Source organism: Elgaria multicarinata, chromosome 16, assembly GCF_023053635.1.
Source record: "Elgaria multicarinata webbii isolate HBS135686 ecotype San Diego chromosome 16, rElgMul1.1.pri, whole genome shotgun sequence".
Classification (NCBI taxonomy): domain Eukaryota; kingdom Metazoa; phylum Chordata; class Lepidosauria; order Squamata; family Anguidae; genus Elgaria; species Elgaria multicarinata.
The window spans coordinates 7,969,110-7,983,112 of NC_086186.1; the positions used below are offsets into that span (position 1 = coordinate 7,969,110).

At 45.1% G+C, this 14,003-nt stretch overlaps 1 protein-coding gene across 3 annotated transcripts in view; it reads left to right on the top strand.

The window, feature by feature from the left end:
* Nucleotides 1-12,272, top strand: part of SLTM (SAFB like transcription modulator) — a 33,187-nt gene extending 20,915 nt beyond the window's left edge. Inside the window, exons 12-21 of one of the 3 annotated variants that reach the window (XM_063142426.1) lie at nt 1,365-1,441; nt 2,052-2,143; nt 2,676-2,839; nt 3,645-3,825; nt 5,145-5,269; nt 5,505-5,675; nt 7,293-7,604; nt 8,526-8,664; nt 9,872-10,029; nt 11,636-12,272. In XM_063142426.1, the coding sequence (XP_062998496.1) occupies nt 1,365-1,441; nt 2,052-2,143; nt 2,676-2,839; nt 3,645-3,825; nt 5,145-5,269; nt 5,505-5,675; nt 7,293-7,604; nt 8,526-8,664; nt 9,872-10,029; nt 11,636-11,744 (1,528 nt within the window). In that variant the 3' untranslated portion in view covers nt 11,745-12,272. Of the gene's footprint in view, nt 1-1,364; nt 1,523-2,051; nt 2,144-2,675; nt 2,840-3,644; nt 3,826-5,144; nt 5,270-5,504; nt 5,676-7,292; nt 7,605-8,525; nt 8,665-9,871; nt 10,030-11,635 lie in introns of all 3 variants that reach the window. The other 2 variants (XM_063142424.1, XM_063142425.1) reach the window with 2 other exon arrangements.
* Nucleotides 12,273-14,003: the final 1,731 nt, after the last annotated feature.

Here is a 14,003-nt window from a genome sequence, read left to right on the forward strand (position 1 = left end):
GCCGAGCACCAAGGCCCCACTTCAAGCTACGGAAAAGCTTCTTCATCTGGTCCTCTGACTTTGGGTACTTCAGCAGGAGTTACCCACTCGCACTCAATCATGTTTTCATGACCACGAATAAATCCATCAAGACCAGGATCTTTTAAGAATGACAGCTATATAGTCATAGTCATAAGTTTATTGTGCTAGCCAAAGGCCATGACAAATACATTCATAGAAGAGCATACAACTATAGAAGTACACAATAGTTTCGAATAACCAAGAGAACCATACCCTCTCGTTCAAGCACTGAGTCATTACTGACTCTTGGAGGGATGCCAGCTTTCACTGACGTTTTCTTGGCAGGCCTTACAGCGGGGTGGTTTGCCGTTGCCTTCCCCAGCTGTTATTACCTTTCCCCCAGCTAACTGGGTACTCATTTTACCGACCTCGGGAGGATGGAAGGCTGACTTGACCCAAGCCGGCTGCCTGAAACCAGCTTCCGCTGGGATTGAACTCAGGCCGTGGGGAGAGCTTCAGCTGCAGAAACTGCTGCTTTACCGCTCTGCGCCACACAAGAACCATACAGACAACCTTAAATTTGCTATGACTAAAGCTCTTATTTCGCTCAGCACTCTGAGTCTCCGTGGCAGTTTATAACAATTTTATCTAGTTCTCTCTTCCTAATCTTTTTCGCTGCCAGTGCAAACAGGGCCACTTTATGAGTGACCATAACTGTTGGTATCGCTAAGGAGGAAGAGAACGGTTTCTGCTTGGGCATTCTTGCCTCCATATGTCAGCAGCGGTTTCAAGAGTCTCTCTCTTGGGTCCCTATACAGAGGGCAAGTTAACATGTAGTGTGCTACATCTTCCACTTGTTGACCACAGATGCATAATCTCGATTCGAATGGTACATTGTAGTAGTGTCCATCCAGCACTGTGGTTGACATCCCTTGAAATCTCAGTTCAATGAAAGCATTTCTCAGGGGCAGTGGCCTCAATTTGGACAGATAACATGCTGTATAGTGTTCTGTTTTTAGAAGAGGGAACCACCGAGAAATACTGGAGTTACTACAGATTCCTCACTAATAATAATTTTAAAAACCTACATCCATGCTATAATTTACTACTAATAAATTATTATTATTAATTATTATTAATAATAATTATTAAGTGTTATTAATAATAATAATAATTAGTAATAATTATTATTACTAATAATAATTTTAAAAACCTACATCCATGCTATAATAGCTATAAATAAAAGCTATAATTTGGAAATTCTACATATTGATAGTTATTCTGAAAATGGGGTGAGTTCTCATTGGTCTCTCCCCAACCCGGGAAGCAAATTCTTCACCACCTCTGTTACCTGTTTTTAAAAGGACTCCCTCCAAAAAGGATGACAAGAAATCTGACAAATCAGAGAAGAAAGAAAGCAAGGATGTGAAAAAGCCAGAAGGTAAAGATGAGAAGAGTGACAATGGATCCAGCTGCCCTGTTCAGGAGCCTGCTAGGACCCCAGACGAAAAGAAGCGAATAAGTACGCATTGGAGGTTTTTTCCTCATTACGGATAAATCTGCAACATGTACTTGTGTTCATACCATTTAGCTCTAATGCTTTTATGAAGTAATTAAGCCATATTGATGGGTCTTTGGGGCAGGGAGCTGTCCTTGTAGGTGGAATAACCTAGCACAGCCTCCCCCAACCTGGTGCTCTCCAGATGTATTGGACTACAACTCCCATAATCCCTCAGCCAGTTGTAGTCTAACACATCTGGAAGGCACCATATTGGGGAAGGGCGATCTAGCATTTCCTCTAAGAAGTTGCTGAATCCCCACTGGGTATTTTGTAATAAGAAACAGTGGAACAATTTTACTGCTATCTATAACAGTTGACAAGGTTTCTATATTGATTTTCTAATTTTAATTGAAATAATTTTGGTAAAAATAAACTTCAACCTCAAAATTAACAAAAATGACTTTTCCTGAAACTTGTACTAAGCTAGCAAAACATCTAATTTCCCTCCCTCTTATTTGAGTAATTAAGCATGTCACTTTTTCTTCCAAAGGTGTGAAAAATCCAAGTCATATGGTGGTTCTAGACCAAACAAAAGGAGACCAAGTTCACAGCAGGCCAATAAGACGGGGAAGGTTTGAGAAAGTAAGTATTTCTCTAAACATTGGTCTGTTTTGGCCCTAGTTTCTACCTATTTCTAAGAAAGTGGATTTTAAGTATAGCAGGAAAGTAGTGTGTGTGTGTGTGTGTGTGTGTGTGTGTGAAGAGGGTGTGGGGGTGGTCACAAAGGAGTCTACATAATTTAACAGCAGAGTTCTGGAACTTAACATGCATCCAAAGAATTTGCACAACATTCTTGATTAAATGCAGCCACCTTCTCCCTGCTTCCAAGAAAGACTTGCCTGGGGACTGGACAAGGAGGCACCTCCCTCTTCCTCTCTGGAGCCAGTCTTTCTCCTGTCCCTTTGGTAAACAACCACACATTCATCCAAGATACTTCTTCCTATCATAAAACCTTCTTGGTGGCCAGCTTACTCCTTTTTTTTCTTTTTCTTTCTTCAAATAGAAATGGGCTCTTGGCATTTGGGCGCTAGATAGGTGAATATGGCAAGATTTGATTCTAGTCATGGTATAAACAAGTGTCCCTAACTGATATTGGCAAAAACTTTGTCTCCAGCCACCTATGTTAAGGAACAAAGAGCGTTTCCTTCAAGATAAAATGAAGTTCAGAGACTATCGAGGCAGAAAGGACATCTTGCCCTTTGAGAAGATGAAGGAGCAAAGATTGAGGGAGCACATTGTTCGACTGGAACGAATACGGCGTGCTGTAGAGCTGCGAAGGTAAGGGAGTGAAGTTTGTTTTGCGGAAACCGTAAGAAGACAGATGTGCTAGGCGCCGTGCGAAGCTGCTGCTTTCTTACAACTTCTGGCATGTTTAAGAAAGACAGTACCCTGACACCAGAGCTACACTTTGCCAGCTCGTGCCACGGTTCCAAATATCCCGTGGGCGTTGCAGAGGGAGGGGATCTGTAGAGCGGAAGCAGTCTGTGGAAGGGGGAGGGTGCTTAATCCCCTCACAGGCTCTAGACACGTGAGTTCATTGCAAGCATATGGTCATCCTAATGTGGTGGTGGTCCAGCATGGCACACAAAGTTTTGACACTGGTTGCTAGTGGAAGAGGAGGGGAAAAAAGATAACAATTCTGATGTGCAAGAAGTTTTAAAATTGTTATGCACAATGAAATTAGACCAAATGGATAAAACATAAACTAGCTACCCTCTCTGGTTACCTTTCTTCCTTGCTTTATCATTTTTAGTTAACTTGCAAGAACAACCCTCACCCCCTTCTGCACGCCCTGAGGGAAATTCCATGCTCACTATAATAGACCCCAGCACATCACTCAGAACAAGTTGATGGAGCTAGCAATGTCTGTAAAGAGCATTTTCCTCCTGTCTTGCTCTCCAAAGAACCAGAATCTCCTCTAAGTAACTTTTTCATCGTTGCCCTAACCACCGGCTTTTCTCCATGACCTGTTGTGGCTCATGGAGAGAGTTAACTTCCCCAGGAGCCCCTTGTCCTCTTGCTGGCAGAGGGCCTAGAAAGGCAGTCTGAAGCTGCCCCATTTCTGAAGCCCTCACTTTTGCAGGCGAAGAGAAATCGCGGAACGCGAGAGGCGCGAAAGGGAGCGCGTCAGGATCATGCGCGAGCGCGAAGAACGGGAGCGCTTGCAGAGGGAGCGGGAGCGCTTGGAGATTGAGAGGCAGAAGCTGGAGCGCGAGAGGATGGAGCGCGAGCGTCTGGAGAGGGAGCGCATTCGCATTGAGCAGGTGCGTTTGGGGCGCTCACCTGTCCTCCTGAAGCGCCTTGATCACGTGTATTGCTGGATCTCCCCAGTTGTGACGCAGAACTTAAGGACATTAGTGCCGCCTGTTCCCTGGGGATAGAAATTCCACCGGATGCTTGCTCTGTACTATAGAGCTTCTGGAGTTGACCCGCACATCTGTTTTGATGGCTGAGCTTTTTGGAATATGTACAGCTGCTGAATTTCAGTTTCTACCATAGAGCAAATCATGTCACTTGAGCAGCACCTGCGTAGTCTGCGTTAGTATCTATCACACAACTTGGTCCAAGCTTTAATCGGGTGGTGGAAAGAGTGTTAAATTGGAGAGATGTGCACCGTCCAACTTTGGTAGTAAGCAAGCTCTCGCAATCCCTGTGTGGTTCCACAGAGAGGCCTACGCAGCTTTTCAGGAGCACTGCCGACATTCGTGGCCCGCAGTTAATGTTGGAACCCTTTTAAGTACAACTGTGTTGCACTTCAGGCATATCCACCTCATTGCCTCTGATTGGAATCATGGCTGCATTTGTGCTTAAAATCAACCTATGAGGTTACCTGCAGAGTCTCATGATTTCCCCGGCATTTTATTCTTGGTACAAGCAAGCCGCAACCACTAGTTTTGTGCCTCAGTTGTACTGTTCATATGAAGGCTGTATTGTGAGTGTTGTTGTATTGAAAGTTGCTGTAGAATCCATTGGGATGAAGGCTGGCTTACATAAATAAATAAATAACCCACCTGTCCCTCCCTGCCCCAAGCAGAGTGCCCCCTTCTAATAATAATATGAATTTTATTATTAAGGCAACCCAATATGGGTTTTAGCCAAATACAAGATCAGAGTCATAAGATACAAACATTACATTATGGCACAGCATTGTATTAAATGACAAGTAGTTACATATAAAACATCATATATGGTGCTGGGATTTTTACCAGCCATCTTCGTTATCAAGGGCCACTAAAGCTTTCCTAATTTTTGCCACTTTCACCGCAAAACAAGCCAGGTTTAACAGGATGGATTTTGCTGTATTTGTGAATAGGTAACCAATTTTATCCAGATCTGTATAATGAGTAATTGAAGCCAGAAATCTCGCTATACGTTTATCCCTAAGTGCCCCCTTGTAGTAAGAAACTCCGGTACAACAAGAGAAGCAGTAGCTTTGCCTTTCAGCCAATATTTTTAATGTGTCTTGTCCCACTCCTTCATCTGTCATGGTTGGAGCACTGCAGACGCCCACACGCTCTGGCCCAGGGCCGCCTCTGTGTGTGTCGCTTTTTAGAGAATTCTGACTGTCCTCCTTCCTGGCTAGGAGCGTCGCAAGGAAGCGGAGCGGATTGCGCGTGAACGAGAAGAGCTTCGGCGGCAGCAGCAGCAGCTCCGTTACGAGCAAGAGAAAAGAAATTCCCTGAAACGGCCTCGTGACGTCGATCACAGGTAGTGCTTGTTCCCTTCTCAGATGGGGCCCATCTTCTCTAAGCCTTTACTTAGAACATAGGGTGGTAACTTGTTAAAATTGCCAGCTATGTAAAATGGGAAACGTCTGTGTTTTCTTAAAAAAAAGAAAGAAAAAGAAACGTGAGTTTCTGAAGCTGTTTCTACCTGGGTCGGTGCTTGCTGTGCTAGACCACGGAAATTACAGTCATTTATCCTGTCTCTTCCCCCCCTTTAGAAGAGACGAGTCCTACTGGAATGAAAGTAAAAAAATGTCCTTGGACACAGATGCGCGCTTTAGCCATGGATCTGAATACAGTCGCCAGCAGAACCGGTTTAGTGATTTTGACCACCGCGACAGGGGACGATATCCAGAGAGTTCTGCCGTGCAGTCATCTTCCTTTGACAGGTATGTGTTCCGGGTGGGTGGGTGGGTGGGTTCATGGTCGCAGAGGTCACTTTGAAAGCAGGGCCCTTCTCACGTAGTCGTAATAGAAAACAGCCTCAGATGCCCCACAAGAACTCTTCTTATGGGTAAACTTGGCACCACCCAAGTAGGTTCCTCTATTAGAAGGGGCATGCTATTACGATGCTTAGTTGTGTAGCATGTTTCAAGTGTTCAAAGATCTTTATATGTTCTCAGTAAGCTAGATCACTATTATGCCCATATTGCTGAGAGAGCACTGCTTTCCTTGTCTCTCCTGGAGAGCGCATAGCTGATCTGTTTTATACCCTTTGCCACACCAGGGTAGCAAGTGGTGCAGATGCACCAGGCTTTGATATGTGACGTTACCAAGCGAATGGTGTGATATGAAGATAGCATCTCTACTCAGGAGGCAGTGGGGTTCTTTCCCTTGTGAGTGTACGTGGGCAGAGCAGGCAGAGAATTGTTTTCCTCCCCTTCTAAACTTGGCTGCTATAAGAAAGAGCTTTGGGTGGCAGGAGGGAAGAGGGGGGACCAGGAGTGGATTCTTTTATGAAAGTGTTGTGAGCTCAGTTCTACTACTGAAAACAACTTCTGTGGCCAAACGTGCTCAAGAGACACCCTGTTCCTGAATTCTAGGTGTACATCCACTTCCCCATTTTGCACCTGGCTGTGGTTGGTGGATTCCTCGGGGTTTCTGCTAAAACCCCAACAAACCAAGGTGGATAAAAATCAATGATATAAAAATAATTTTAAAAAACCGGATTTTTTATTTAAATCGGATTTTTTTTTAATAAAATGCTTTTTGAGGAAAAATCTAAAGATAGTTATCTATTTCATATACATTATAGTCCAAAGGTGCATCATGAAATAAGGATTAGTTTTTAATTATGTAGCATGAGGCTCTTTTAATTTTTGGTAAATGTATTCCATTAATCCATTCACAATGTCATGCTCTTCCAGAGGTTTCTGTAAGATTATTTTTCTCCTTCCAATAAAGTACAGCACAAAAGTTGTCCAAATATGAATTATTAACCTATTAAACTGGAGATAGTTCACCTTGCAACAATTTCATAATTATCTATCTATGATGTGTTTCTAATAGTATAACCAAATCAGTATTTTTTTATAAATAACTGTAAAACTAATCTGCAAAGTTGCTATTCTAAAAATGAAACCTTCATCTGGTTGTAAATATTAAGATTATACCAGCAAGAATGAGTCTTTGGTAACTCTGAGTTGTGTAAAATATAGCGAGGAAGAGAGGACTTTGTGGGGGGGGGGAGTCACATGATTAAGTCGAGTCTTTCTGAGTAGTGATTTAAATCAAATCGTGATTTACATCAAATCCACCCTGCCACAAACACACACAAGGTGCATCCCTGAAGCCTGAAGTCTGTCCACTCCATTGCTCAGCTAACTATGGCTGCATTCCTAATGTCCCCACAGTGCAGTCTGCCTTGTAGCGTGGTGTCCTTGGTAAAGGAAGCTGATGATATTTAAGCAGGAAAGAACCTGGGAAATGCAGTGTAGCTGGTATGCCAGACTGAGGAGCAGTTCAAAGAGTGATCCTTATGCTGAAATTCCTGCCTTTCTAAACAGGCGTGAACGCTTTGTCAACCAGAGTGATGGGAAAAAGGCTCGGCCAACCGCAAGAAGAGAGGAGCCTGGGTTTGAGAGGTACCCCAAAAACTTTGAATCTAGAAGAAACGAGCCCCCTCAGCCCCGGAATGAGCTCCGAGACAGTGACAGGCGGGAAGTGAGAGGAGACCGTGACGAAAGGAGGACTGTGATCATCCAAGACAGACCCGAGATCCCCCACGGCCGGCACCCGCGAGAAACTGGACCCAATCCATCCCGGCAGAGTTCTTGGAAGGGCGAAGGAGGCGTCAACCCCGACAAGCGCGATGCCAGGTGACTCTTCAGGGCCCACGGACTCCTTGGCCAGGGTGACAGTGAGGCTTCCCAAGCAATTACTGGAAGGTGCAAGTTCTTTCCTGCCCAAACTGTGGGCTGGGGATGTATGTGGCTGCCCCAGATTCCTCAAGGCAGAGCTGAGGGGGCTCTGTTGCCTCCTGGCTGGATCCGAGTTAGGATCTTGCACTTGGCTGTGATACGTTGGCCCATTCACAGGCTGTACCTTCCTTACGTATCAGCACATTGTAGAAGAGCCAACGTGCAAAGGCTTTTTTCTTCCAAGATGTTGGGTACGTGATTATTGTATAAGTAGACTTCAAGTTCATTACATTTTGATACTTGATATGCTCTAGTGGATTTGTTAGGCTTCCTAACCTGTATAGTGCACGCAGTCGGCTTTGGTGACAACACAGCTTATGAATGCCTAAATGAAGTCGATTAAAAGTTAAATGGCTGTGTCTTATGTTCTTGTTTTACATACTTCTGAAGAGATGGACAAAAGGGCCCCTTCATCTTAGAGAGAAGCATCTCGTGTGAAGTTGTTCTTGCGCAGGTGTACAAATCTCCTGTGCAAGCAGGAGAGGTTCTCTTAATCTAATGAAGATAGAGTGATGTATTAGGGCCCTTCACCAGCTCACCTTGAGGGAGTCCTCAAAATAGGGTCTGAACACGCAAGAGTCAGACTGGGTTGGCCAGGGCCTTAAAGAAAACCAGTCAGCTAATAGAGAAGCACGTGGGATTAGCTGGCAGGATGCAAACCCTAGGAGAGGACTGTCCTACTTGTGATAGATTTTAAAGCAAAAGAAGCCCCACACCTTAAAACCCCAGTGTTGAGCACTGTGCGCAAAGCCGAGCCCCAAAATACAAAGTGTGGATGATTACTTACAGCACTTGCGTTGATTCTTCTTGTTTTCCCAGAGAGAGGCCGGAAAGGTCAGGCAGAGAGGTCTCTGGCCATACAGTCAGAGGTGCCCCCTCCGGTAGTCGTAGCAGCACATCTGGTTATGGAAGCAGAGAGACGGAACGTGGGGTGATGGAGCGTGGAAGTGGGGGACAGGTGAGTAGACCAGCATTCCCTTGGCAGAAGGGGTCCTAGGTTACTACACTTTCTGATGCGGTGGGCCTGGGTGATCGCTCTTTTTGTTGCGATTTCCTTGAGGTCTCTTGTGCAGGGCACTTTTTTGGTTGATTGGGGGACTCCTGCTACTTAATGTATACCCTGCCTTCTGGCCAAAAGTCCATCTCTCAAAGTCATAGTGTAACAGCATAGGAACATAAGAAGAGCCCTGCTGGATCAGACCGAGGGTCCATCTAGTCCAGCACTCTGCTCAAACACTGGCCAACCAGCACCCTCCCACACATGTTCCCCAGCAACTGGTGCACACAGGCTTACTGCCTCGGATACTGGAGGTAGCACATAGCCATCAGGACTAGTAGCCATTGATAGCAATATAGAATAGTATAAAACACATTGAAACAATTAAGATACTAAAAGCACCAAGTGTTAAGATCGACCAGTAGCAGAACATGGTTAATGGGAGGCATGTCAAACTAGCCATTATTTCCACCATGCAGCTGGAAGTGAGGGCCCAAGGAGCCTGGCCAGTCTCCTCCAGAGGGTGGGGTTCTCATTGAGAGAGCCCTGCTTCTTGCTGCCACAAGTCCAGCCTCTGATAGCTGTTCACACTCAGAGAAGCGACTCCTGGGGCAGCTCCCGCGATTGGGAGGAGTCCCTGTGGGCCCAGGCCACGTGGGGCTTCAAAGGCAAGGAGCGGCACCATCAGGCATGGCTGGAGGCTCCTGGGCCGCGAGTGCCCTTCGGTGTTCATAGCAGCTAGCCCCCACCGTCAGCTGTGCTACTGCATTTGCCCAGCTGCTGCTGGCCCCTGGGACCATGTCAGTGAACATTTCACCGCTTTTAGCCTGAGCAAAATCCTAGTCAGTCAGAGTGGTTTCTTCGCGCAGAATTGAAGGTGCACCACACGTGCAGAAGCTCTGCAAACCACCTCAGTGCAAAACGAGTGCACCTGCGCACATGTTGATGGTTTCCATCATCTACTCTGAAACCTGAATTTGCAGTAGACCTCTTCATGTAGAACCCGCATTTATTTAGTGCCAGACAGTCTCTGCTTCAGTCAGGCTTCTTCCTCTGCAGAGTCAGTCTCCTTGTGAGAATGTTCCTAAAGAGCTCAACCCCTTCCCATGTGCATGAGCGTGCTTCCTGTGAAAGGGTGGCAGAGTAACCTCCCCTCCCTTCTTTCTAGCATTATAATGAAGACCGCCATGTGGTTGAGCGGCATGGCCGCAACGCCGGACCAAGGAAAGAATGGCACGGGCCCAGTTCCCAGGGGAGCAGCTACCACGACACGAGGAGGATGGGAGATGGCCGAACAGGAGGCGGCATGATGTCTCCCCACTCGAGGTACCCTTGATGCTTCTTCCCCCATCACCTCTACTGCTCACTTGCTGAAATCTCAACATAGCTTTGCCTAGAGAACTGAAACAAAGGGTGTAATATCCAAACCCATGGCCCGCCCAACTTGTCCTGGACTGCCAGAGTTTCTGTGATGCAGTTGAAGCTTAGCAGAACAAGTCAGAATTTGCAGGGAGTTACAGGACCTGATATAACTATCTTGATTGTGTCCTTGCAAACGAGCAACTCTTTAACTACGTGTTTTGTTAGCTTGTAAGCATTTGAGGACAAATACTGGAGGGCCTGTGCAGATGAAGCCTGACCCATAAGGACAATTTGGCAAAGGCTTCCATCTTCTCCCTGCATTTGGTGTGTGTGTGTGTGTGACATCTCCTGGGGGGAGCATCCTAGCAGGCCCCCAAACACCCAAAAGCTTGGACAACTTTTAAAACCTCTCACAGTGCAATTAGTCTCCACTGTGACTCTTTAAAGTTAAGTAAAATACCTACTTATTTAAACAAGCATTTGGCTCCTGACTTGGTGTTTTTGGTATTTTTAGGTGAAATGATTATTGTTGTACTTTAATTGTTTTAGTGTGGAATTATGATTTTATGATTGGTACTTGTTTTATTAATATTGTAAGCCATGCTGCTCCTTTTCGAGGAAGGGTGGACTTTAAGAATTCTAAATAAATAAATATTTCCCTCCCGCGTGGACATGATTATTCTTGCTACTGTCCAGAAATGTATTAAATTCTGATACAGCCTATTCATACAATATGAATTCATACAATATGGGCTTTTCTCAATGGCTCTTCCCGCAGTAAGATCCCAGTCTCGAAAAGGGTAGCTGTTGCTCCTTAGTTTTCTGCCGTCCTCACGGCATGCCTGTGCGGGGTATCGTGTGCTGCAGGAATTTCCCAATGCAGTGGCCAAAGGGACCTCCCAGCAGCACACACAAAGCTCTCCACTCCCTGCCCCTTTCAAAAACCTACTTTAGATTTTTAAAAAAACCTTGAGCGGCAGGTTCTTCTTTCTGTTCTGGAACCTGCTGCTGATCTGTGGACACACAAAGAAGGAAAGAGTCGCTTCCTGGCCCCATCCAGTCTTCTTCTGACCCCAAAGACCTTTCCCTTGCTTTCTGTCTCTCCACTCCCATCCCTAGCCTTGCTCTTTCTCTCCCACTCACCCTTTTATCTTGCTGTTTTTCTTCATTCCCAGAATCCAGCCTAGCTATTTCTTCCTCCACATGCTTCTTCCTGCTTCTAGCTTCACTCTTTCTCTCCCTTCTACCCTTTTCGCCTTGCTATTTCCCCTCCCCTCCTAGCCTTTAGCCTTGCTATTTCTCCCCCCTCCCCCACGCCTTTTTGCCTAGCCAGGCCTCCACAGGATTTTATGTGATTTGCCACGTCCTCCATAATGATGGGGACCCCTGGTGTACTTGGCTCAGCAGTCTTCTGTGCCTGCTCCCCCTTAGTTCTACAGCCTCTGTGCTAGAGTCTATAAACCGTTAGTATAATCAAGTTGTTAGAACTTTATCTTGTTCTGCCCTCTGGAACGTGAGTCCCTTCATTCTTCAAAAACTTACAATTGTTTCTCTTTAAACTTTGTTCCAGTAGTTCTTCACCCATTAACAGAGTTGTACAGATTACGGGCAATTCCATGCAGAGGGGAAGTGGTTCGGGATTTAAGCAATATAAGAGTGGACCGCCACGAAGATTCTGAGGCTCTGCACCTGCTCGCTCCTTGGTTTCAAGATAACTTATTGGAAATCTCTTGTGAACAGGAAGCCTTGGCTGAGAAAACGTGTCCTTTTTTAAATTTTAATTTTAACGTAATTACGTTTTCCTCTCTTTTGGAGGCATTTTAAATATGTTAGGCTGTTGGGTTTTGGATAGTTCATTGTACCTTTTGGATGAGCTTTTCCCCCCTGTAACTCTAGGAGCTCTGAAACAAATTGGAACCAAACATGTGAACGCTGTACAAAGAGAGGACTTGTTTTGCACCCAGTAGTTTCATTTACCAGCATTAGCTCTGTAATGTCAGAATTTAAAATTAGGTACTTCTCACAAAACCACACTGCTAACTAAATTGTACATCAACCCACCCCCTTGCTTTACAATGTGTAGAGAATAAGGTTGGTTGTTTCATTTCTGGGTATTATGTAACCTATTTTTTCAGAAGTTGTTACACTGAGTGGATCTGTATCCTGGCCAATGTATCCTTTTGAAATAAACCTTCATAATCTGTATAGCCCCTCGTACCTGTCTGATATGTGTGCGTGCGGAGCTGAATAGGGATGTTCCTGTCCATCGACACTCTTGCTAGAGGGAATAGTCTCATGCTTTTTCTGTTCCCCTGCTCTAGGAGCACAATAAACATGTACGTGCTTAACGAAACTGCTGTAACACAACCTGCCCCAAGATGTGTTGGTCTTGAACTCCCAAATGCCAGAGGAGCTGCCGTCTTAGGGTGCTGAAGCAAAAAAAGGGACCTCAGCCTGAACAGCCTTCTTTTAAGAGGGGAGAAGAGCAGTGTTGATCTCTCTCTCTCTCTCTCTCTCTCTCACTCACACACACACACACACACACACACACACTCCCTGTCTTCCTCCTAGATGGAAGAGGAGATCCACCAAGGATCTTGATGCAAACGAGAAATTTGGCTCAAGGCCTCATTTTCTCAGTCTGGCTGCAACATCATTGCCTTGTTGTGGTTTTACACCTATGTTCACCCAAGAGTTTAGAATGCAGAACATTGAGTACTTTGTAAATTATTCCAAATGAGCACATTGTTTTGCAGTATTTGTTTAATTGTTAAAAGTATTTTAACCTGCCCTTCATCCTAAGTTTCAAGGGTGGTAAACAAAAACAAAAAAACATTAAAATACCAAAATATGCCACAATAAAATACAATAAAAACATAAAACAATATTACAATAAAACAGATCAGACGCCTAAAAAGCACAGCAGTCTAAACGCAAACCAACATTGCACTTTACAATGCCTGGGCGATTAAGTTCTACCCTAGCACCAAATGATAGCTGTATCAGCGTGCGCGTCAAATTTCAATGAGGGCATTTCAGAGACAGGGCACCACGACAGAAAAGGCCCTCTGCCTAGTTCCTAACAAAACTTCCCTTACAAAGGAAGCCAGCAAAAATCCTCAGGATATTAATATACAGGCAGGTTGGTATGGGAAGAAAATGGTTCCTTCAAGTATTTGGGTCCCAAGTTAGTTAGGGCTTTAAAGGTAAGCACTAGCACCTTCAGTGGGCCCGGAAGTGAATAGGCAGAAAATGTATTAAGAATTTGTGTGATAAAATCCTATTTGGCTGTGCCAGTTTAAGTTCTGGCTGCTTTGTTCTGTACTAGAGTCTTCTGAGTAGTCTTCAAGAGCACCCTCACATACAATCATTACAACAACAATCTAACTGGGAGGTTGCCAGGGCATGGGCCACTATAGCCAGACTATCGGGAACAGTTGTTGCTGGCAAACTAGCCCAAACTGGTTTAAAAGCACTCTGTGCTCACCACAGCCACTGCCTAAGTTCACCAGGAAATGATCTGAACATGGTGGGGTGGCAGACTTTAGTCCAGAGTGTGACCTGCAGAATGTGTTGGGCCAATGTTTTGAGAGCCCCATGGTTGTCAAGGTAACACCAAGAACTCCTGACTGATGCCCCCACATTGTTTGATTGTAGCCCTTTGCTCTATACAGAAATCCATTGCTATGGACTTGAGGTGTCTATTGTACAATAAAGAGCCTATCAAACCTAAGGTAAGCAATACTGTAAGAGGTTTTTTTGATATCCTTACACTTTATAAAATTAAGCTCCTGTGGAACGTAAGAATCCTGATGCAACAGACCAAAAGTCCATCTGACCCAGCATTGTTTCCCCAGCCAAAGGCCTCCAGCAAGCCCACAAGCTCAGCCAGAATGCAATACTCCTCTCCTATCGTTGCTTCCTAGCAACTGGTACGC